Below are 26,321 nucleotides of genomic sequence, written 5' to 3' on the forward strand. Positions count from 1 at the left end.
CCGCTGTGTTCTGAACACGCTGGAGCTTCATGAAAGACGCAGAAGAACAGGAAGATCTCACGCTTGTCTGCGAGTGTGTGACTCCGCCCCTAACGGTGTGTGAGCAAGCAGTTCGAAAAGATGCAGTCGGCTGGCATCACGCGGTTCGGAGGAAACACGTGATAGTCTTCATCTCTCCCGACTGAGTGGTAGTAGCCTTAATGTGGAGCCCCCTAGTGACGGGGAGGATATTGAACACGAATTAAAATAGGGAGAAAATCATGAAAAAATCCTCAGGTCCTGTCCGTCCATCCGTCAGTCTGCTGTCCCGTGTAAACTCCACTCTGATTACAAAACGCTCTGTCAATTTACGTCTCTTCTTTGCAGAATCTCTCACTGTGTTCTCTTTGCTTTTTCTAAATCATATTATGAGGCTCGCTTGACCCAGCATTTGAATATTATAATGAGCCCTAGTCACATAACTTGGAGCTAAATATTATAATGAGCCCTAGTCACATGACCTGGTGCTAAATATTATAATGAGCCCTAGTCATTAATAGCGATGGTGAGAAATTGATTGATGATTATGTATTTTAATCCATATGTGGTGATTCATGTAGCAGTTATTTTTATATTTGTATTTGACGGCAGTGGGGGGGGGGGGGGGGAGGAGGGGGGGGTTAATTAGGGTAAAATGCCTTAGGTCCTTTATTGTCAAACAGGTGGCACTTTAAACTATTCACACAAGTTTGTGTATTATTATAACCAAATGAATATTATAAAAAATATATATATATATATATATATATATATATATATATATATATACACGGCAGTGTTTTCATTTAAATAAAGTAAAGTTTAATATCAGTTTAAGCATTCATTCAGCTATTAAAATGATTTTACACTCATTGTGAGTCTCTGAGGTTTAATATAGACTGAATACAGACTTAGTGACAGTCTATAAATCTTATTGCATTTTTTTATCAGAACCTCATTTCCATTTGAATTTAGGCAAAATAAATGTATTTCTTTCCAAAAATTTTTATAATATACGGGAAATAAAGAGCTGTAGTTAAAGAGGGCCTGCAATTATAATGTCTGTGGTGTGTGTGTGTGTGTGTGTGTGTGTGTGTGTGATGCGCTCGGCTTTTTTATGCTCATTCTACATTCTACATTTTTATTTACTATTTTTAGTTTTTTTCCAGACGATTAAATTATATGATTTTTAAAATTAATTTATTATTATTATTATTTTTTATTTTATTTTTATTTTTATTAAGGGTCTGGCTCTAACATTACAGTAATGCTCAGAACACACACTGATCACATAAAGCATTTGGTTATTAATATTTATGTATAATTATTCTATTAAACGCATCTATCAAAAAAAAAAAAACATGATTGGACTTTATTTAAATCCGTACGAGTCTGATAATAAACCTCTAGAGGTGAGTTTATGATGCCTCGGGGTCTAATTCTGTAAAAATGCTCGAGGAGATAACTGTAAGCCTCATGTCTACTACACACACACACACACACACACACACAGTGAGGTGATCAGACGTCTAATCCACACTCGGATTGTCTTTACACTATCAGCTGCTGAGACGGATGTGATTGTCAAACACACGCCGCCTTCGGCGAATTAATTACAGCGGTGAGACTCGACAGCGCGCGGTTCTCTTTATTCCGTCCTTTATTCCTCTGTCGCTCCACAGCAGGTGAAGGTGATATGTTCATATGTTAAAGCTTTCACATCATTTAAGCGCTATAACTCAGACTAAGCAGATTTACGCGGCGCTGCGGCCGAACGACTCGTCTCTGTAACTCACTAAATCAGGGTTTAAAGAGATTAGCAGTGCAGGCGCTCGGTGATTCACTGCGCTCTCCACCAGATTTATTCCCGTATTAGTCCAATCTCAGGCACCCGAGCGCGAGGCGGAGCCGATACCCCCAGACTCGCCCCCGCCCCCCCCCTCCCCCGAGGGCCAGTTTAAAGCGCGAGAAGGCACGAGCACACAGAGACGATATGAGGACGCTTCTATAAAATGAGATTTTTCACTCGATATGAATATAATAACTGCGTGTACGGTTTATAAACACCTTCATTCTGTCACAGTCAGGAAACTCGACACAATGAAAGGTTTAATTAAAACCGCAGAGCTCAGCTTCATTAAGACCGTTTATTTTAATTATTATCCTGTGGATTTATTCCCCTGGAGAATAATGAAATACACCAAGTGATACACACGTCACATCCTCACACAGATCCGTTACACACACGCCGTGACGGCTCACGTTAGACGGGTTTATTGTCTGCACACACTGACCACACCCGCTCTATAACAAGATCACACACAGATATTTTTATTACAATTGTACATAAATCACCTTTCCGGATGTGTACCGTACACTGCTGAAAGCTTCTGAGTGTTTCATCTCTGGGAATCCACACCATCACACAGCGAGTCTAAATCCACTCAATCATGATACGTTAGTTTTGTCTAAACACGCAGGTTTCTGTAGTAACAAAGCAGCATTTTAATAATAATAATAATAATAATAATAAGTATCTCATGATGATGAATAATTACTGAGTTACTGAGGTCACTCGCGGTGTGAGAACTTTACATGAGATGAGTAACAGAGCGATGAGTGATGATGACCCAGGACGTCCTCGCTAAACATCAGAATGCAATTGTGTTCGAAATTTCATAATACGCATCTGTGATTTTTTTAAAAACTCTTTTGGAAGGGAAAAAAAGGAAAGTCCAATGATATCTCGGGGAACAAGCCTGCCTTTACTCCAACGCTGCAAATTATTTTTTTACTGTATGAAGAAAACCAGCTGGGCCTTTTTACAGTAAGTGTTCCAGTTGTATTGCTATAAAATCTAAAGAGCTGCTGAGTTTCTGTGGGACGAGGTTTCAGTCGTAAACACAACGTGAAGGTTAATATCTCTGTAAAGCGGCGAGTTGGGAGACATAAAGTAAGATCATTATGAAACACCGCGGATAACAGCACAGGCTCAGCGCTTATCTGGTTCTGTACCTCGGACTCGCTGCTCAGCGCTCGGTCCGCTCCTCATTCCGCTAAATAACAGCCTTTAAATCCGCGTCTCAGCACCAGCATGGCCATTACGGTCTAATGCACAGATTTACATGCAGACCTGACGCGCAGGTTTAGCGGTATTTACTGCCTCATGTATATAAAGCAGGGCAGTTAGTGCGGCGTTTCCTCCGGAGCCTTTTCAAGCACTCACTGGCCTTCATCCTTCATCCCCCGAGATAGAAGCTACTCACAGGGTAAGTGCAGGAAATCACGGTACAAGTGTCCGTTTAATAAACATGAGGCGACACAGGAACACTAATTCCTCTAAGCGACTCTTGGTTAAAGAGACGAGAAGCCCATCACCCAGAGATGTGAAACTCCATCTCCACTCTCAGATTGCTTTAGAAGATCAGACGGTTCTGAACATGTTTAAGTTGTGAAAAAACTTTCCCAAACAGAGTGGGCGGGGCAGGGCTAGATGGTGCAGCCTCGCTACGCTCCAAAGACACTTTGAAAAGTATCTGATCGTCTAAAGAGGTTCGAGCTGATGATGATGTTTGGACTGGTGTTTGTTAGGTTCTCCTAACCTAGAGCAGTGTAGAACCGTTCTACAGGGAACACCTTCTGGAATCTATTCAGAGATGTAAAACCATAAAGCAGCCAAAGAAACACAGGGGAACCATTTTGCACAAAGTAGCCGTAAATTACATTTTTATACGTATAAATCTACAAAGGGTGTTCAAGTCAAACCAGGACTTGTCGTTTCATGAGCAGAGAAATGGAGGATGTAAAAGTGATTGACATTTACAGTACGAAGATAAGACTCTTAGCTGCAGTAAATCATCTGAACAGTGCAAACGCTTTAAAGAAGGCTGTACGTCTGTGAATGACGATCCCGGCCCGAGGTGGCTCGGAGCCTCACTGCAGTTGTTCACGTGAACATTCAGAGAGTGGAATGCAAAAATCAACTAAAAAATCAACAGAAATTAAGTTTCCTACATATTTTGGGCCATTAAAGGAGTTCCCGGGAGGCCGGCGTTTCAGACGTGAATCAGACAGGCAGTCCGATCAAAGCTCCAGCGTACTGAGAGAACTTTCTACCCTGATGGTGTCCAAGCACTAGTGAGACACTGGAATAAGTGCATTAGTGTATCCGGGGATAATATAGAGACATAAAGGGAGTTTTTACTCTATTATACTCTAAGTCCCACTCTGACTCGAACATAAACACACTATTATTAAGTACTACTTCCCATTCTTTAACCCCGTCAGTAACTAAGACCCGCCCACCGTGTTCTAAAAACTCATAGATGTCGCAGGAGTTTTATCTGCTCTCAGAAGAACCCGAGCCACGATCAGTCCATGCCCGCTCTCGTCCTCTACACACAGTCACACACACAGATCTCTACACAACACCGACAAGTATCACAGACAGAACTCTAAGTGTCAGGAAAGTTTCCATCATTTAGTAAAACTGATGAAGAACCTTAGACGAAGTCCATTTGCTTTGGCTCACTGCGAGCAGATCAGAAAAATGAGTGTAATTAGCATATTGTGAAAACCTCAGCGGCGTTCCGGCAGGAATAAATTTTATCTCCGTTTTTCTCCGTCAGCATTTTGTACTCGAGAATCTGAGCAAAGTTCATTCATCCAAATCAGGCCGGACCATAACGAGGGCGAACGTTCTCCTCGTTCTGCCCACCACGCCAAAGAACTTCATTTAATCGGCCATTAGTCTGAGCCATTAGCGCCGTCTCTACCGTATGCAGATGAGGAAGCGGGTCGTAATGTACGATTGGCTGAATATTTATGGTTAAACCTCTGACTCGACCTCTGAGCGGCGAGGACGCGACCTGGCCAGGAACACTGCAGAAGACCAAAAGTCAGAGGGATGGAGTGAAGAAGCCTCTCACCGCTCTGCAGGTCCAGGATGTGATGGTTATCCAGCGTCCAGCTGCCCAGGCTGGAGGCATCGAGCTCGAACCCCTGCAGTGTGGAGCTCCGTCTCTCCCAGAGAACCACGCCCGGGCACGCCTCGTACTCGAAGCCCACGGACACTGTCGAACACAACCGCCATAAGAAAGTCACACCTCTGAATGTAGGGAACATTACATTTCATTTTCATTCAGTAATTATTGTACAAAAGTTTAGTCGTTATTAGTTTCTGTATTGATTCAGCAAAGACGTCGAAAACTATGAAACATCGACGGCGTTCGGGACCTTTAAAGCGTCTTCAGTTTTCCTGTGTGACATCATCATGACACTTTTCGTAGAACGAGACTGGAGACGCCTCAGTGATCCGCGAGTGCGGGAAACACACTGACAGACACGCTGACGTTTACAGAACGTTTGTACAGCGTTACGCTTTTACATTCCTACAACGTTCAAGTGTCCCGGCACAGAAACATTTTCATTGTGTCTGTGTGTGTGTATACACACACACACACATACTAACATAAATTCGCCTTTGACTAACATACATACGCCCAAACAAACACACTCACACACACACACACACACACACACACACACATTACTGCGGCAGGTATTGGTGTGTGATTAGTGAAGGTTGTGTGTGTGTGTGTGTGTGTGTGTGTGTGTGTGTGTGAGCTCTGCAGTTCGATGTGTCTCTCTGTTGTTTCTCGTCCTGATTAATCCGTCCGGCCCGATGCGAGTGCTGCGATTGTTCTCCTTGTGTCGCTCCGCAGCAGCGGCGTCGTGATTAAACGTCGTCCTGCGACCTTCCGCGACTGCAGACTAATTACACATGCAAACAGGCCGAGGCACAAACAGGTGGTCTGTGAAAGCGCGGCTCTTTGGAGCTTTATTTATGACCTCGCTGCTGCTCGCCGTCAGACTGCGCGGGAAAAAAGGCCACGGAGAGCTTACGCACGCACAAAAGCGCTAACAAAGCGCACCTTCAGCCAACGACGCATGCTAATTATAGCTAACAATGCTGAGATTCACACCATAAATATATCACAGTCTATAAATATATACAACACCGCATGATCTCTACGAGCAGAGTGTAAATGTTATAGTCTAATAAATGTTAAGTGCAAGGGTCGACTTTTTATTTCATTTTATTTTATTATTTAAAACCTCAGCATTTTTTATTTTAGGCTCTGCAGATAAATATTCACTTTAACTAGCAGCTAGTTAGGGACCCTCACTAGTCACTACTTAAAGTCAGCGGTGTAAATCTCTACACTACAGTACCGAGCCCTGTAGCGGTTTGTAAAACCGAGGTGTTAGCGACTTACCCACAGCCGCGGCCAGGCCGTACACTTTTTGTCCATAAGCGTCGGTTTTATCCCAGATGAAGGTGAAGGAGAGTCTCGGAGACGCCGGAAACACCTTCTGGAACATTCTTCCCTCTACAGCCACCATCAAGTGCACTTTAGCGAGGCCAAAGGGAACGACTGATCCGGTCATGATCACTTTCAGGACGGGTTTGTAGGAGGACGCCCGAGAGCTGAGGTACACCAGGTTCAGATCACTGCCTGGGACGGCCGTCTGCTCGTGGAGAACCTGGAGAACCACAGACTCTGTGTTATACATGGATTGCTCTTCCCTATTCCCTACTTCACATTCCCTATTTCCTTATAATCCATATTCCTTATTCCATTACTCACCCACTTATCGTCTATACCACTTTATCCTGGCCGTGGGGGGCGGAGCCTATCCCAGAAAACTTAGGACACGAGGTGGGGTACACCATGGACAGGGTGCCAATCCATCACAGGGCACACACACACAGTCACACGCTCATTCACACACTACGGGCAATTTGGGATAATCTGGATAAAATCCGCCAAGCACAGGGAGAACATGCTCCACACACACACACACACACACACACACACACACACAGACCCCGAGGTGGGAATCAAACCTGGACGAGGCGACAGTGCTAATCACTTAGCCACTGTGCTATTTCCTAAATGTTATTCAGTATTCACAATTCCAAAACCCCTAACCCTTATTCCCTACTTTATATATTCCCTATTCCCTTATTCATATTCAGTATTCCCTATACCCTATTCCCTACTTGATTTTCTTCACTCTTTTTGCTATAATCCCTGCTCCTTTCTCACTGTTCCATAAATAAATCAAAAAGCATAATGCAGAATCAGAACCATCAGGGCATCATCAAGAACCAGGATGAAACTCGAGTGAGAATTAGAACTAAATAAAGAGCAAGAGCCTTAACAGGAACCAGAACCACAACCAGACCCATCTGTACTAGCCTGATTCACGGAGAACCAAATCCCAAATTACTGAAGTCACTCTGATTAAAACTCACTCAAATTAAAACTTATTCTGAATAAAACTCACCTGGGTCTCAGGTACGATGGGCGTGGCCTCGGGGGCAGAGCTGTAAAAGGTTGATAGTGGTGATGTCACAATCTGTGGGCTGGGTCTTAGGAGGCCATTGAGTTCGCATGTGGGCGTGTCCTTCTCTTCCCGCATCATCACCAATCGGTTCATCACGTGAAATATTCGCCATGGCAACCACACGGAGCGATGCATGATGGGAAACGGAGCGCGGGTAAAAGTCAGAGTCAGAGACGATCCGCCGTCCACCAACAGATCAAACCTACAGACACACCGATATACACATACAGACACACAGATATACAGACACATCAATATACAGACACACCAATAAACACATACAGACACACCGATATACAGACATACAGACACAACGAAATAGAGACAAAGACATAAAGACACATCAATATACAGACATACAGACACACTGAAATAAAGACAAAGGCTTAGAGACACATCAATATACAGGCATACAGACACAGATATACAGACACACAGACATACACACACAGATATACAGACACAGATATACGGACAGACACACAGACACAGATATATAGACATACAGACACAGATATACAGACATACAGACACAGATATAAAGACAGACAGACACACAGACATACAGACACAGATATATAGACATACAGACACAAATATACAGACATACAGCCACAAATATACAGACATACAGACACAGATATAAAGACAGACAGACACACAGACATACAGACACAGATATTTAGACACACAGATATTCAGATATATAGACATACAGACACAGATATAAAGACACAGACATACAGACAGACACACAGACATACAGATACAGACACATATATACAGACACACAGACATACAGACACAGATATACAGACACAGATATATAGACATACAGACACAGATATACAGACACAGATATACAGACATACAGACACAAATATAAAGACAGACAGACACACAGACATACAGACACAGATATATAGACATACAGACACAAATATACAGACATACAGACACAAATATACAGACATACAGACACAGATATAAAGACAGACAGACACACAGACATACAGACAGATATTTAGACACACAGATATTCAGATATATAGACATACAGACACAGATATAAAGACACAGACATACAGACAGACACACAGACATACAGATACAGACACATATATACAGACACACAGACATACAGACACAGATATACAGACACAGATATACAGACATACAAACACAGGCATACAGACAGACACACAGACACAGATATAGAGACACACAGACATACAGACAGACACATAGACATGCAGACACACAGACATACAGATACAGACATATAGACACAGACAGACATACAGACAAAGACATGCAGACACAGAAATACAGATACAGACACAGATATACAGACACACAGACATACAGATATACAGACAACCAAAATGATGTATTAGATTATTATAAAATTAAAGGATTCTTTTAAATTGAAGAAATATGAAGAAAAAGGAGAATAAAAGAAAAGAAAAGTAAGTTTGTGTGTGTGTGTGTGTGTGTGTGTGTGCGTACATGCCGTCCTGGCGTGTGATTGTGTATCCGTGCTCTGTGCTGTGAAGCAGCGAGACGTTCACTCCGATCAGCGGCGTCCCGTCCTCAGTGATCACCTGACCTCGAATTACAGACACCAGACTGAAACACACACACACATACACACACACACACACACACACACACACACACGAACAAATAAAACTTCATCTCTTTTTATTTTAATAAAATATAAAATATTTGAAAGACGACCTAGGAAGGTTAAGGTCAGGTGCAGCTCAGTAGTTAAGACATTGGACTACGGTTCAGGAGGTCCCAGGTTCAAATCCCACATCCCCACTGTTGGGCCCTTGAGCGAGGCCCTTTACCCTCAACTGCTCAGATGTGTACTGAGATTAATTCTAATAAGTTGCTCTGGATAAGGATGTCTTTTTCCACACTGCCAAATACCATAAATGTAAATGAGTGAAGGCTAACCTAGCGGGTGAAGGCTAACCTAGCGAGGGAAGGCTAACCTAGCGAGTGAAGGCTCACATACGGGCGGTAAAAAACGCTGTGATTCTGACCTGTCGTTAAAAGGATTCTCTGCAGGAAGTCGATGTGTTCCTCCCGCCGCCATCAGGAAACTGACTCTCTGATAAAAGGTCATGGTGGGGGTTAAAGGTCGCTGAGGGGTCATGGTTTTTGGGTCAGGTGATCCATGGCAGTAGATCTGTTCCTGACAGAAGGAGTGAACGCAGCAGTCCGGATCCATGCAGTCCGTCAGACCGTCTGTGTCACAGCACCGCAGGAAAATCATAAGACATTCAATTACAGAACATTGATTTATACTGAGAAGTAATAATTACACTTTAAATTCTGTTTCTGTTCCCAAGATTATGAGCAGAAGCAGAAAAGAAAACAGATACGGAAGAAATAACTGAACACAACAGACTGGACCAGGCGTGCAGCTGAAACAGAACAGGAACCACACAGAACCACAGCCAGGAGCAGAACAATGAACAGAACACGAATACGACTGAAACAAGAACCACAAGCAGCAACGGGAACTCGAGCTAGAATTAGAGTAATAATAATAATAATAATAATAATAATTGGAACCAGCACTTAAAACCAGACCCGGAACTAAAACTTACTAGAACCAGGTGCAGACATGTCCTAGGATCAAGGTCTAGTATATCTTTTGATTTATATATATATATATATTGTTTGTTTTAACAAAAAATTTATTTTTCATACACATGTATACCAGAACCTTTAAATAAAAACTAAATTAAGATTTATTAGTTAAATAAATGGAAATGAATAATTCACCAATTTTGAAATAATTTTATTTTCTCAGCCCGTGACCGTCATGTCCACACCACACGCCTGTTGTACCACTTGCATTCTTCCTTATATGGTCAGTGTTTCCTGTCGCCATGGTAATCATTTATCATCCTACAGCATGGAGGCCTAATCTTATAAACTTCAAAATAAAATTAAACCAGAGACGTTTCCTTCTGTGTAAAGGTAACTCAGGGGGCGGAGCTACATCTGACCTCGATTTGTACCATAAAAAAAAAAAACTCAACCAATCACACTGAACATGCAAATGATAAAGGTGGGAAACTAGGCGCATTAGGGTGTGTCACGCCAGCCCCACCTCCTTCGTTGTCTTTTCCATCGGAGCAAACGGTTTCCATGGCGACATCACATCCTGTTCCTCTCCACCCGGGCTGGCAGAGACAGTGCCATCCGTTCTGATCCAGGACACACCGACCGTTACCATTACACAGACCGGGACAACTGTCTAAAGAGATAGAACAGTACACACACACACACACACACATACACATACACATACACACACACATACACATACACACACATTGTTCAGTATTTTAACTGAAACACATGGTCAAGAAATTTAACATACACACACACACACACACACACACACACACAGAGCTCAGACATCGGGGGATTAAAAACACAGAATGTGGAAAAAATCATTCAACATTTCAGAGACATCAGACAAGAGGAGCTGAAAATTCACACTGACTTTACTGTAACAATGATGTAATAAACACTGTGTGTGTGTGTGTGTGTGTGTGTGTGTTATAGTACAATACGGAGTGATAGGGAGTATGATGAAGCAGAGTTACTGTTACCAAGCGCTGACACTGGAGACTCCTTCCATAACCCATTCCTCCTTCCATGAAACTTCATCACAATGTCGCATCCCTGTGAAGGAGCTGTTGCTACGGAAACGATAACGTATTAGATCTAGTATAAACCTGCACTACTGTCAGAGCTGCTGTTATAGAAAATTAATCACCACCATCACCTTTCTGGTCTCCTGCATGTTCGAGAATCTGGTTCTAGTCCCGCTGAGGAACAAAAAAATGATTTTAATCCATTACTAAAATCTCTAATGGATTCCATCAGATTCCTGGTAGGTTTTAAGTTGTTATTAAATTTCTCCAGAACCCACTTCTCAATAAAAATCAGTCTTTTGTGGGTTACCAAATTAGATGAATGAGCAACAAGACGGTTCATTAAAACACTATTAGAGGGACTGGAACACATTAAACCCCATTAAGATCCAGAAATCTCTAATGGTTTCTAATGTTTACTCCAGCAGAGACGTTTCGGGTTCTCCTAGTCCCGTGTCTTTAATACCAAAACTCTGGGCTCTCCTGGTGCTTTTATCTTCAGCGAGCTGACGTCTTCTTCACTCCATGGTTTATCCTCACCTTAATGTTTACGGCTCGTCCTGTTAGTGCACGACCTCGGGTGAGGTTCGCTAGAAGAGCGGCGGATGAGGAACGCAGACGCCCCGAAGCCGTCAGAGCGAGCGCTCTCCATGAAGTTTGGAGTTTAAGTGGCAATTTGGCGAGTCTGAGATCTCAGCGATGCTAAAAAAGCTCCATGAAGAGAGCGTTAGTGTCCGCCGAGGCCGGGGAAAAGCACCGAGGTCGTTTACGGCCGGCGTTCTGTCAGGGCCGCGCTGTAATAAACGCTGCGTACGAGAAACACGCCACTTCAGAGACCTGACTAATGAACCTGCATCCGTTTTTGATTGCTTTTCTGTCTCCTTCTCCGCCGCAGATCATTTAACACTCTCTTCTTCTTTGTTGTTTAAAATTAAAGTTCTACAGTAAAATTTACAGCTTTAATGTTTCTCCAGATGATCCCAGCGCTCTCCGCCGCACCGCGCAGTCTCACTCACGTCTCACCGACGAGCAGAACACACATAAATCACACTCTCTAATTAGGGTGTTTAGAACAACAACAACAAAACAATTAAACCTATTTATACACACTGATGTGTAAAAGTTAATATTATTTATATTTTTACTAATTTCACATTTGACATTCTCTTACTGTATTTAATAACCATCTGTGCTTTTTTCGCAGTGTGTGTATTAGATGTTGTTAGATTTATAAATATATACAGATATACAAAGTATAAACAATTGTGTAATGTAACACGTGGTTATCTTTTAGATAAATAACTTTATTAAACTGTATTTAATATGAAGTCAGACTTAATTCAAGAGTTCCATTATGAACCCCCCCCACCCCCCACCCCCAAGTCTCCCATTCACATCAATTAGTTATTTATTTACTTTTACAAAAACATTACAAAAACAAAACAACTGACTGATTATTACTGTAATTTAACTTTAACTCATCGTAAAGTTAACTGAACACACACGCACGTACACACACAAATGCGCATGCACACACACGCACACACACACACACACAGCGCAAACACACGCAAACACACGCACACATGCGCACACACACATGCACGCACACATATGCACACACACCACTATAAAATACTTTTATAATAGTTGAATTAAAGTGAAGTTAAAAAAGTTCTCTAGGATTAAATTATTTTTATCTTTATTTAATATCTCAGTGAGGTTCAGAAGCACGACCCTCTGAAGTTACTTAGAACCTAAATGTAAATAATTAATTTCCTTTCACTGAAAAGAAAGTAATTTTAAAGAAAATTCATTACAAGGTCCATTTGCATTAATTACACACGTTCCTTTTATTTGCTAATTATGTAAAAAATAGAAGCCTGACAACTTTTACACACTTTTACTGATTTAAGAGGAAAAAACCATGAGAGTGTGTGACCTGAGGGGCTTAACGCATATCGTCTTATAATCAGGATTAAATTTTTAAGAGTTAAACAGTTTAAAAGTTATTGTAGCTAAACAACACCGCAGTTGTAAAATCAGTATCATAATAATCAAAATAAATGAATACATAAAAATAAAAATCCAGATCGTGCAGTCTGTAAGAATGTTTGTTTTTTAAGGGTGAGTGTGAATTTCCAGCTGGGTAACGTGGGGTAACATGGGGTAACGTGGGGGGGAGGGGGGGGTGTTGGGTTTATCTGTCTGACAAACGTCTGTTCTATTGGAGAAATTGCTAAACTAAAGAAGCTTAGCAACTGTTCAATACTGCAGGAAATAAGACAAGAGGACATACAGGACAGGGGACATCTCACACACGTGACCTTCTGTGTGTGTGTGTGTTTCATATACAGCCAAGGATAAAAAGTCCAAGTGCACAAACACAAATGCTAATATTTCATCATTTATTAAACAGAATTATATTTTACACGCGACGCCGATTCAGCCCGTCAGTTTTAACGTCTCTTTATTCGACTCGTAGCTGAAGATTTAACGCAGCGCAAAACACGTCCTTCACTGTTTACGATGTGATTTCACTTTTATCAAAAACACTTTTTAATGTTAAATTGCAAAAAAAACAGGAATTAAGTGTTTGCTTTAAATATTGTACATTAATGACTTACAAATAAAATAAAATAAGATAAAGACATTAATATTTATAAACACACTGTGCGATTTCATTGATCTTCTGTTGATTATTTATTATAATCAATGATTAGTTTCAATTCAGAATCTTATTGCAATTTTTAATTATTTAGTCGAAGCTACAAATATTAAACTCTGGAAGATGAACACGCTTCTTAAACATATAGCATGGCTTTTACAGAATATTTCGGTGGCCATGAAGTGCAAAACAAATTAACAAAACAGAAAACAAATTAAAAACCAAATAACAAAATCTAAAACAAAATAACTAATATCTGACTGGCCGAGAAATGCAATACAAATTAACAGAAAAAGAAAACAAATTAAAAAAACCAATAACAAAACCCCAAACTATTATTTTTTTTGGAAGGGGGGAGTTTGTTGTTTTGTTTTTGGTTTTGTTATTTTGTTATCGGATTTGATAATTTGGTTTTGAAATGTTTTCCGTTTTGTTAATTTGTATTGCACTTCTCGGCCAGTCCGATACAAACCGGAAAAGGTAGGTATAGTTAGCGAAGGAAATGCTTACCGCTGATTGGACGAGACATCTGTCACTCAAGATATACAGGAAGTAGGAACTTGTTTCTTTATCTTTGTTTCTTGTGTGTTCTGCTTCACTTTAAACTATGATGGCCGTGAAGTGCAAAACAAATTAACAAAACTGACTTCAGGGCCACCGTAAGTTCGCCATATTTGAAACCACAATAATGTTTGCACATTCATACACACACAAATCTACCGCTACTACAGTACTTCCTGTATATCTTGAATGACAGATGTCTCGTCCAATTAGCGATAAGCATTTCATTCGCTAACTATACCTACCTTTTCCGGTTTGTATCGGACTGGCCGAGAAGTGCAATACAAATTAACAAAACGGAAAACAAAACAACAAATTCAAAACCAAATTAACAAATCCGAAAACATAATAACAAAACTCCCCCCCTCCAAAAAAAAATAGTTTTGGGTTTTGTTATTTGGTTTTTATTTTGTTTTCCGTTTTGTTAATTTGTTTTGCACTTCACGGCCACCGTAGAATATAGAAAAAGCTTACATCATACTGGTGTTTTGTAAGAGCATTGTTTCTTTCTTTTCTTTTGAGTTTATGGCAGTTATAGTGCCACCTACTGGACGGTGGTGTGGAGAAGAAGTTGGGCAGGAAATAAAGATTATTGCATTGCATTATAAATGAGACATTTAAACAATCAACAATTTTAGTTCCAATTTTATTACATACTTTAGTCATTTTTAATTGTGTTAAACTTGTAATAAATAAATCTCTGTTTGAGGAAAATTAATCAGACGAGATGCTGTAGAATTAAATTAAATAAAAAAATGTGTCATTGTGTCAAAAATGTCATTGGATCCATCAAACTCAGGGGGCGGAGTCAGCTGTAGAGATTGATTGATTGATTGATTGATTCAGATTTTTTAAATAATTAACACTGATGATCAACATTAAGTAACATTAAGTGACCAGGAAGAGAAATTAATACTTTAACTAAAGTTTAGTTTTAAATGTACGAATGTTTATTGTGTGGCGCTCACGCTCAGGGGCCGAGCTCAGCTGTGGTCGTCGCTTCTTAAACAAAAAGCCCAGCCTGTGTGTGTGTGTGTGTGTGTGTGTGTGTGTGTGTGTGTGTGCCGAGGATTAAAGTTAATCAGACGTGACCTTGTTTAATTATGTAATTATTGACCTTCTGACTGGCGCGGGATTACTTTACGGCGTTTGAGTAACCATCAGACTGTGATCTTCTCACATCGTTACAGCTTTAATGAGAAATTCACACATTATTGTTTAAATAAAACAGAATAAAATATAAAGCGTTTGATTTCCTCAGCCACGTGTTAAATAATAGATAATCGGGACGAGGAGGAGAGACGCTGTACGGCTGTTTAATAAGTGATGAAATAAAAGCAGCTCTGGGTCGTGTGCAGGCTTTTTTTTATTAGAGCGGCCGTGTTGAACATTAACAGACGGAGTGTAAAGACGATGAACGTCATGCTTCAGGGGGAAACAGACGAGGAGGAACAGAGCCGCATGCTCTCCTCCATACACCGCGATATACGTTTACCTCGATATCCTATCCAGTCTGATCGGCAGGGGAAACATCCAGGGCAGAGGATTAATAATGATAATAATAATAATAATAATAATAATAATAATAAAAGTGGAGATCTCCTCCGAGGGGAGGGACGAGCCGCAACGCTCGCATTAGCAAATATGACATTTCACATGATATTTGCAGTGTGTTGGTTACAGGAAGCGCAGCACAGAGGGAGGGGACAGGGACGAATGAGAATCACTCGGCTTTACCTTACAGATGTTTTACAAAAGTGGGAATAAAATCCAGGAATATTTCAGTCTCATCCAATGACGGAGGGAAAGAAATGAGAATATTATGGAAATAAAAAAACAACATGATTAAAGAAAACACTTTACCTTTGATTTTACCGTCCAGGAAGTGAGCTGATAAAACAGAGAGAGAGAATAATTGTATATGATTATTACTCAGGACACACACACACACACACACACACACACACACACATACACACACACACATACACACATTCAGACGATCAAACACAGAAACAAAAAAAGAAAGCATGAATAAAACATTCCCTGTGTTTTGTTCTTATTCCATGTGTGTATTTATAACTAGACTTTCCTCCTAATGTGACCTCATATAAGACAAGCCCCTCCCCCACTTTGTTGCTCAGCTCTGCTGTTCTCTGAGGGGGCGTGGCTCAGCAGGAGCTCATTTACATAAACACTGAAATGGCACTATAACAGAAGGAGTGTGCAGTAATCAGAGGGGTATTTCAGCTGGGGCATTAACACACACACACACACACACACACACACACAGGAGGAGCTATGAGACATTTGTTAAAGAAATAGTCGAATATGAGCCCTTTAATCCTGTAAGACATATGTGGAGCGGACGCGTTCGTCTCCTTCTGTCCTCTAAGAGCCGGTGTTAGATGTGTACAGAGACGTCCAGCGGGGTGAGATGTTCACTCTCCTGTCTGCGTGTGCGTGTGTGTGTGTGTGTGTGTGAGTGGAGAGCAAACGAGTTACAGAACAAAGCTTTATTTCAGATACTTTATTTCAGATCCAGCAGTGTTTAATACCTGCACGATTTACTGAGGAATAGAAATAACAGCAAAGTCTGAGGATGATTTTAATCTCTGTGTGTGTGTGTGTGTGTGTGTGTGTGTGTGTGTGTGTGTGTGTGTGAGTGTGTGAGTGACTCACCGATGTTACAGTGCTCTCCCGTCCAGCCTTGATGACACACACACTGACCTTCCTGACACACACCATGTTCCCCACAGCGTGGTTTACACTCCTCCTGCTCGCACCGAATCCCCGACCAGCCGTCCGTACAGCGACACACTCCGCCGACACACACACCATGAGGCCCGCAGTCCGCGGCACACACCTCTGAGATCACAAACACACAATTAACTAATTAAAGTAATTAATCAATCCATTAATGAAGCTGCATCGTACACATTCGCTCCTAGGAACCTAGGGATTAGTGTGTGTGTGTGTGTGTGTGTGTGTGTGTGTGTGTGTGTTTCACTGACTGGTCCTGATTACTACACAACTGTCATAGAAAAGGATACTATTAATAAATCTACATGAATATTAACGAGATAATAATTGCTCTATTAAGCTATTCATTTCTTTATTATGGTTAATAACTCCTGCGTTATTCTCACACGCGTGAGTCTGTGCTCCGCTAACGGCACGCGGTCACTGGGGGGGTGAAACTGCCCCAGCTGAGTGTACACTGTGGGGTGAATTACCCCCAGGGCTTTTCCTCTACCTGTAGCGGTTTGGGGGTTTAGGGTTAATTAGCGGCTCCTGTGTACGTATGTGGACAAAAAGCTACATTTTTAGTTGATGTGAATAAAACTCATTAATACTCAGGTGTGAAGCGGTTAGCACTGTGGCCTCGCGACACCATCGTACACTTAATATAGGCTTTATAATCCCAGCTAAAAACACATCTTCATGTCTTGGCCTTTAACATTTATTATTTTTTTTTTTACTATATATATATTCCCAGATTTTCTTCCTAATTTAGTCGTGGCCAATTCCTCCTTGTCACTAGGGGGCTCCACATTAAGGCTACTACTACCACTCAGTCGGGAGGGCGAACTATCCCGTGCTTCCTCCGAACTGCGTGACGTCAGCCGACCGCATCTTTTCGAACTGCTCGCTCACGCACCGTTAGGGGCGGAGTCACACACTCGCAGGAAAGCACTAGCCTCTCCTTCCGCGTGCGTGAGCTCACAGACGCCCCTGATTGGCTGTAGAGCCGTGATTAATGTGGGAGCACTAAGTACCTCTCATCCCTCCCCCCTGAGAGAGCTCGGCCAATCAGCTCTCTCTAGACCTCCGGCTGTGAGAGGTTACAGGAGCACCCGGGGATCGAACCAGCGATCTCCGGATGATAGAGTGAGCACTTTACCACTGCGCCACTCAGAGGCTTTTTAAAATATATTTTTATGGATTTTTTAGCAACAACAAAAAAGCAGAGCCAAGTCAATATTCAATCAAGAAAAAAATAAATTTACAGGAGAGAGAAGAAGAGTGGGCAGGACTAGAGTCACGACTGTTCAAGCTGATCCCACGAGGGGCCGTAACCCAGAACCGTTCAGATTTGTTCTGTAAGTCAGGTGTAAGTTTTTCCAAAGGAAGATGATGAGCCACCTGAGCCGAACACATCTACAGAGTCAGGAGACCAGATCATGAAAAAAATTGGTCCACCTGTTCATATCCTGCTTAAATCCTGTCATTTAGGGTGAATAGGGAACAAATCCTTTAAATCAGGGGTTATGTTTAACCCCAAATAAGGAAACCCAGAGTCAGGGATGTGAAAGAGACACTGTGATTTAACATTGTGTGGGGCATTTATAACCATGGCTCGGGATTTCCCTAAGTTTACTTTGTATTCACTAGACTGGCTATACTGATTCATTATCTCCAACACACTGTTGAATCAGAGTACAGAAGTCGGACTAGTCTGATGTAGTTACAGTCCAAATTGAATTTGTCCAAAACTTGAAACAAAAACCTCCACTCGACCCTGTCAAATGCTTTTTCTGCATCCAGAGATATTATAGCGGAGATATTATCACCATCCGCGTTCAACTGATGTTCTACATTCAGGAGACGATGCGCGCTGTCTGAACTCTAGCGAGATCCAACAGAATTCTCTCCAGACGACGAGCGAAGGCTTTGGCCACAGTTTTAAAATCTACATTAAGTGAACTGATTGGGCGATATGAGGCACAGTCCAATGAGTTATTTCCTTTCTTGTGAATCGAGCTAATAGAGGCAGGCGTCCAGGAACCCGGAGTGAGACTTCCAAAAGGTTATCAGCTGCAGACATGAAAACAGGAGAGAGCCCGGCACCGTCCCACTAGGCAGAGATTAAATAGCTGCAAAAACGTTAAGGAGTGTTAAGGAAAGCCTGGTCCTCCTCTGAAATTACAGGTGGCGACATCGTATCCAAAGAAATGGTGGGGATGCAGATAAGGAAGTGTACAGATTCTCATAAACATCTTTAAAACTGGAGTTAGTTTTAACCAGATCATATGAAATTACTCCCTGAGTAGTGTTAATAGCCGTAACGGACCTTTCAGCTCGTCCACAGTTGAGTTGAGGCTAAAAGATGACTAGGTTTATTCCCATATTAATAGAACCTTTGCGTACTGGCCTTAAACATTTTTGGCGGGAAACTTATTTTTATTTATTGTTATTTAAATAAAATCTATAGTTAGAGAAAAGGTTACAAGTTGAACCTCTCAGTGGAACCCTAGAACCAGTCGGATCCGCTGTTTATCATTGGAGCGGTTCACGTAACATTCATAAACATCACTGTAGGAACGTTAATCTGGAACTACAAGGTGTAACTGGATACATAAGGACAAAAAACCCAGAATGTCCAAAGCTTCAATGGTTTGATGTTTGAGGAACTTTTTAATGAAAGAGTAAACAAATTAAACTAATTGTACATTGTATACTAGTTGTATCAGCGGTTAGCGGCTGTAGCCTCGCACCTCCACGGTCGAGGGTTTAAGTCCTGGCTCGGGTCTGAGTTAGCTTGTTCTCCCCAAATTCCCTGGTGCGTAAGAGTGAGTCTGTGCCCTGTGATAGATTGGCACCCCCCTCCCTGCACACCCCCCTACCCCAACACCCCAGTGCCACAAGTATGGGGTTGGCTCCAGGCCATTAAGTGTATAATTTTATAGAGAATAAGTAATTAATACACAGTCTGGTCTGAGACTGGCAACTCATTAGACTTGGAGCCTCCAGCCTTCCAGTTACGGAGGAGATTTCCTGTTAAATTAGGCTCTAAATCCAGTTTTCTCAGGCATGTCCAGTAAATCTATTGGGTAGAGATTTGCTAATGAACTCAATATTACAACTGAATCTCCTAATACTGGCCTGGATCTATCTTTAGGGTTAATATCTTCTGTCAGACATGGAAGAAGCTTGGACAGAAGCAAATGCAGACAAAACAGCACAGGCATGTACAGCCATAAGACATAAGACAGGATCATAAACAGGAACAGGCATGAACACAGTATGAGAGGTGAAGCCAACATCCAAAGAACAGAGAACAGGAGAGGGTCAAATACCCAAAACATCCAAACACAAGAAATCTAATGCTTGTCGTGAAGGACTGAGCTAACACTGCACAGTGAGAGTGTGTTCAGAGTCTGTTAATATAGAGTGTGTGTGATGAGAACTCAGGAGTGTGTGAATAGAACTTAGGTGTGTGAGGCTGCAGGCTGTGGTCTATTGTTGGTAATGAAGTCTAAGGCAGAGTCCAGCTGTTTTCTGACATCTGCTTACATCATTAATAAAGTCTACAGTAACATCTGTTCTGATTAAACATCAGCTAATTGGGAGAAACCTGAGCTCCTGCACTGCACTCCCTGCTTCTCCCCATGAGACAAAGCGTCACCCCGGACCTGGGACAGAAACGTTTCTCCTTCTAACACTGTCTCTGATGGTCGAGTCTCTACAGGCTTTGGCTGTTGGAACTCATGGAAAGTCGTGGTTTTCCCCGTGTGGATCCCTGTGTCCTCTTTCTCCAGATGCAGAGAGGGATTTAATCACATCGTCTGCTTTTTGATTAGGAGAGATGTGACGCTAGCCCAGTGAGCACTCATCCTCACGAGATCAGAAACTCAAACTTCATTCTGCTGTACATCCATCAGCTCCGACTCTTCCAGGTCTCACTAATATGTTGTCCATCACGCCTCCAAAATCCCATTTTTCCCCCGTTATTGATTTGGCTGACGAGCTTATCCCCGTGCACAAGGACAGCTGCTTTGTCTTTATTCGAGAATGTCCATACATGTCCTGAATCTAAACTGCACTGGGTCCAACCTGAAAGAGAAATGTCTGGGACGTGTCCTAACATCTGAAGCGTGACAAAGTGACTCCGATTGGATTCAATTCACAAAAGCCCAGAACAAAACCACAGATGATGCGCTGGCTCGTTACACTCGACAGGATTAATTATTGAATCCTCAGGTTACTGATTGTGATTGGGTCGATACAGGACACACGCATGGACACGCTTTTAATGCTCTTAGTGTGTCCCGTGGACGGCAGGCGACCGCACCGCTTTAGACAGTAAGACCGGAGGAGATTCCACCTGCTCCATGTTTGTGTAAGTCACATTATGATGAACACTTTCAGCATTGTGTGAGTGACAATAGCAAGCTGGTGTCTGACACGTTGAGACCTAAACATGAGATGAGACGAGCGTTTTGTTCTCAGTGCTCAGACTCACTGACTCCAGGTGACCCTCTGCCTCTATTGTCTGATGTCAGTTACTGCTGAAGATCTCGTAACAACTCATACATTGGATGTTTATGTATCACATCGAGCTGAATACACTTTGGCACTGAACTTGTGTGTTAACACTTCCACGTCTTGTCTACACTGATTCATACTGTTCTTTATTGCAACACACGTACGTGAAATCTCAGCACTTTAACACCAAACGAGCTGGAAGGGCTTCACCCTGACCCTCTGACCCTCTAACCTTCTGACGCTCTGACCTTCTGACGCTCTGACCTTCTGACCCTCTCACTGCCAGGCCCACACTCTGTAGTTCGGCCGCCTTTAACTCTGATCACGGTGGTCTAACCTTCCAGGTGTTAATGATGCATTGGACAGATCTTAACCCAATTCCAGTAACATAACGAATCTCCTTAGTTGAGGAAGTGCTGGCTCAGGTGGCTCAGACTCCAGGTTGTTGATTCTTGGTTCTGAGGATCTGGATTTAAGCTCTGTGTTGTTGGTGGGTTGCCACACCCCTTACCACCCATTCCAGTATCAGTACTACCCATACTGCCCATACTAGTACTAGTTCTGCACCACCCAGCCAGTGCTGATCCCATTCGAGAGGTTTAAGGGGGCGCTGGTGGCTCAGTGTGTTAAGGCTCTGAGTTACTGATCAGACGGTCCGCGGTTCGAGCCCCAGCTCTGCCTTTGAGCGAGGCCCCGTCGAACCTCCGGGGGTGCTGTATAACGGCTGACCCTGCACTCTGTGAAGAATAAAGAATTTCACTGCACACTAATGTAGATGTGATGAATAACAGCTGAACTTAACTTATAATTTATAATAATGTGACCTTCTGACACGGTGACTTTATATTTCAGTCTCAACCGCACGCAGCTCTGACTGATCGCCCTCGGCTGGATATTTCCATTATGTTTCCTTTCTGTGACTAACACACAGTGCTCCTCCTGCTGTATTTTTGAGCGCTGATGATTTCAGTGTGTTTGAGTCTCAGCAGCTCCTGACACGAGAACGCTCTGTGTGATCTTCAGAAATTAAACAGATGCACATTGAATGATGGTTCATTGTCCGCAGTTTCACTTCACTAGTCCTCTATTGCTGTTAGGAAGTAGTCTGATTGTCTTTCTGTAGCTAACACACACACACACACACACACACACACACCGAAGGTGACATTCCATCACTAAACCCTGGAGGTAGGATGCAGCAGTGCTAACCCCTGGGCCGGTCTCCTGCAGCCTGTTTTTCTCCTTCATCATCATCTGACGTTCCTAATTTTAAGAGTAAACGTTCTTGATTTCCGATTCATTTCAGGTTCAGCTGACCGAGTAATAAACTAATTTACTTTTGTTCAGAAATCCTGCTGAAATAAAGCCTGAGTGTGAGCACAGGATCGGCTGAGTTCATTGTTTAACATCGTTCACATACATTTGGACTGATAGGAGCTGAAGCACACGTCGAAACAGAAGACAAGAGAAACAGGTTTACTGCTGATTTAAAGGTCCAGTGGACGACTGTGTCTAATAAACGTCTAATAAATAACTTATTGATATTGATAACGGCTTCCATATCAATATCAAATAACAGTTTGTCTGTAAACAGAGCTGAGGAAGACGCCGAGAAATTCATCACTATACTGTATCTGACCAGAAGTGGTGAAGATTATTAAGAGTGTAAAGTACAGCTGTACCTCGGCATCCACACCCCCCCTCTCGCAAATGTTCGCCTTAAAAACTGAATTTGTTTCAGCATGCGAGTGACCGAGCCGAACCGAGCCGAACCGAGCCGAACCGAGCCGAGCCGAGCCGAACCGAGCTAAACCGAACAGAGCGCTGGCTAAATGGTGCCGTTCAAAAAACGTCCGTGAGCGGCTCAAAGCCAAGCGGAGCAAGTTCACGTTTTTTGTGCATTTTGTGAAGATTTGGTGAAGACGTAGCACCGCGGGTCACAAGAATGTTATCAATGACTTTCAGTTCGAGAGGAATTATAAATTAAAGTTAAGTAAAGTTTAATGTCTATTTATTTCATATTTACATAATTTACATGTCTTTTTTTAAATGTTTTGATTGTTTTTATATGCAAAGATATGATTATAGTGTTGGAAATTGGGAATCACTGTTAATACTGTTAATCATTTATCGTAATTTATCTTCATTTTAGTGTTATTTCTCCCAATAAGAATGCCGATCTTTATGTCCACACATCAGTAACAGCAGTCCTCTGAGCTGTGCTGATGATCCAACACCATGATGGCTGCGTTTCTTCTCTCCGGCCGTGACGAGTCCGCCTGTCTCTGTAAGTTTAACTGTCACATGTGTGGAGTGAATCTGATTGGTACAAGGTGACAGCGCTAACCACCGTCGTGCCGTCTATCAAAATAATAAACATACAATAGCGCGTTTTGTTTCGCAAAGTTCAGCTTGTTTTTGGCTTTTTGAGTGTGTAATAGAAATTAAAATTAATCAAACAGGAAGTGATCTTGTTCCAAGCCCCTGCAATACCTTATCCGTGTTTTCACCTTTAAATCCTCGCAGCTTCACCTCTCGACGACCCTCCAGAAGTTTTAAAATACCGCGACTCTCGGCAATCAATCTCGCCTTTATAACTCCAGAAACACAAAGGAAAAAAAAAATTACCCAAGTGCCTCATTTTCCCGCTGCTTTTCAGCCGAGATCTGATTTTGGAACAGGAATACAAATGGGAGCCATTTCCAAACACGCACAACAACCTGAATGGAGGGGAATTAAGTTAATGACCCCTAATGTTCGAAAAGTCTTTACATGCTCTTACGGAGAGTTTTTCTTTCGATTGCGAGCCCTTGAAAGCTCAGAGTCACTCTGTAGAATATTAAAAGTGCCGAGAAAAAAGGAGCAAATCATTCAATCTATTCTTTTAAAAGGAGGGCTTCTTTTCTACATTAGTCAAAATAATCAATGTTTCATTAGCAGCAAGGTGTTTATCTGGTTTTAGCACTTCCAGGTCTCGGCAGGAGGTGGGTCGATCCACACAGCACGCACGTTAATTAAAGTTGATTTAATTGAGGTGGAGGTAATGAAGAGACAAAGATCAGACTGGGTTTGCAGCAGGAGTCCCGTGGCACAGGCCCCGAGGTTTTAAGGAAATGTTCAGTTGAAAAAAAAGAAACTGACAAACTTAATAAATAAACCAGCACAACATCGCTCTCACTCCAAATCGACTGCGAACGGCAGATCAGATCCGACGTGATCGGAGTGTGAGAAACTGAAGAACGTCAGACACCGAAGAATACATCGAGCTCGATCGATTCTCATTTCAATCCTCAACGATCTGTTTACGATCTCAATCCAAATCCCAAATTTGAGATTTATGAACTCTTACCCGCGGAGCAGTTCGATCCGGTCCAGCTGGCCTCGCAATCGCACGCCTTGTTCTCCAAAATCCCTCGGGCGGAGCAGCGCTCGGGACAGAGAGACACCTGGGACTCGCATCTGGATCCGGTCCACTCCGGGAAACAGTGGCACCGACCGTGAAGGCAAGAGCCGTGATCCGAACAGGACGGGTCCGCACAGTCCACTGCAAGAAAAATACTAATTAAATCAAGAAAAATAAAAATAGATGACATTTTAAACTGCACTCACAGTCCTAGTCTGAGTTTTATTGGATCAGAAATATTAAAAGCATTTTATAGATGATAAGGTTCTAATAGTAGTAGAACATTTCTAACATCTGAAACGATCATGACTTGAATAAAAGTTGTTTATTGGTGTTCAACTGTGAATTCTTATCAGGAAACTGGAATCTAGAACCTGAAACAACTCTCTGTTGTACTCTCTGTTGTAGCTCTGATGGCTTCCACACTGCACGCTGTGAATTTAAATAAAAAACACCGAGGTCTCAGGAGCTCCGCAGAACTGTGGGATCTCACAGCGCAAGAAAAGACATGAAAATGTTCTCGAGAGATTCTTTAGATAGTTTTAACCTTTTGATCTCATTTTAATGTGTTTTCTGATGGATTTCATAAAGGTTATTAAGGACATGTGTCTGGTGGAAATGTTTTCCTCGACATCTTGAAAGAGCCATCTGGAGATCAGAACCACTGGGAGAATCTCTACTCCAGTCCAAGAGTCCAAGATCAACACCGTGTGTGAGAACATGAATATCTACAACGGCGCCAAGAATCCCTCATCTGCACTCGAATAAATAAATCGATTATACATCCAGTAAAATATGATATCAAATTCAACCCAAATGTTTATTTAATAAACTTGAGCGCAGCTCGTTCAGGAGCGTTATATTTGCGAAAATATTTGGATATAAAATGTGATGTGAAATGATTTCATGTCCAGACACGCTTCCTGCCGCAGCCTCGGGAGCGTACTGCTGTCGATGAAGATATTAATTTGGCCCTATTAACCTTTTACTCATGCAGACCTGCAGGCGTCTGTTCACCATAATTGATGCTAATTAAAAATAATCCACTCATATCTCAAAGAGCTGTGGATTTATGAATAAACATAAAATTATAGACTAAAAAAGCCATGAGCTGTTCTCTCTCTCTTAAAGGAGAAAATGGTTGTTATATGTATAGAATCTATATATGAAGAACTGCTTAAAAGATGATGTCATCTCTCAGAAAGGGGAATTATGTTAAAATGCTCTTTGTCGACTACAGTTCAGTGTTTAACACTATAACTCCCTCCACATCACCACCGAGCTGGGGCACCTGGGACTCTGT

The 26,321-nt window shown here is 42.0% G+C and overlaps 1 protein-coding gene across 1 annotated transcript in view; it reads right to left on the reverse strand.

Moving 5' to 3' along the window:
* Positions 1-26,321, reverse strand: part of si:dkey-237h12.3 (teneurin-3) — a 65,861-nt gene that overhangs the window by 19,735 nt on the left and 19,805 nt on the right. Inside the window, exons 8-17 of the mRNA XM_053506115.1 lie at positions 24,965-25,159; positions 17,029-17,214; positions 16,210-16,236; positions 15,842-15,859; positions 10,565-10,711; positions 9,486-9,690; positions 8,941-9,060; positions 7,372-7,633; positions 6,297-6,564; positions 4,947-5,090 (exon numbers count right to left, since the gene is read on the reverse strand). Of these exons, the coding sequence (XP_053362090.1) occupies positions 4,947-5,090; positions 6,297-6,564; positions 7,372-7,633; positions 8,941-9,060; positions 9,486-9,690; positions 10,565-10,711; positions 15,842-15,859; positions 16,210-16,236; positions 17,029-17,214; positions 24,965-25,159 (1,572 nt within the window). The remainder of the gene's footprint in view (positions 1-4,946; positions 5,091-6,296; positions 6,565-7,371; positions 7,634-8,940; positions 9,061-9,485; positions 9,691-10,564; positions 10,712-15,841; positions 15,860-16,209; positions 16,237-17,028; positions 17,215-24,964; positions 25,160-26,321) is intronic.

This window comes from Clarias gariepinus, chromosome 10, assembly GCF_024256425.1.
Source record: "Clarias gariepinus isolate MV-2021 ecotype Netherlands chromosome 10, CGAR_prim_01v2, whole genome shotgun sequence".
In the NCBI taxonomy this organism is placed as follows: Eukaryota; Metazoa; Chordata; class Actinopteri; order Siluriformes; family Clariidae; genus Clarias; species Clarias gariepinus.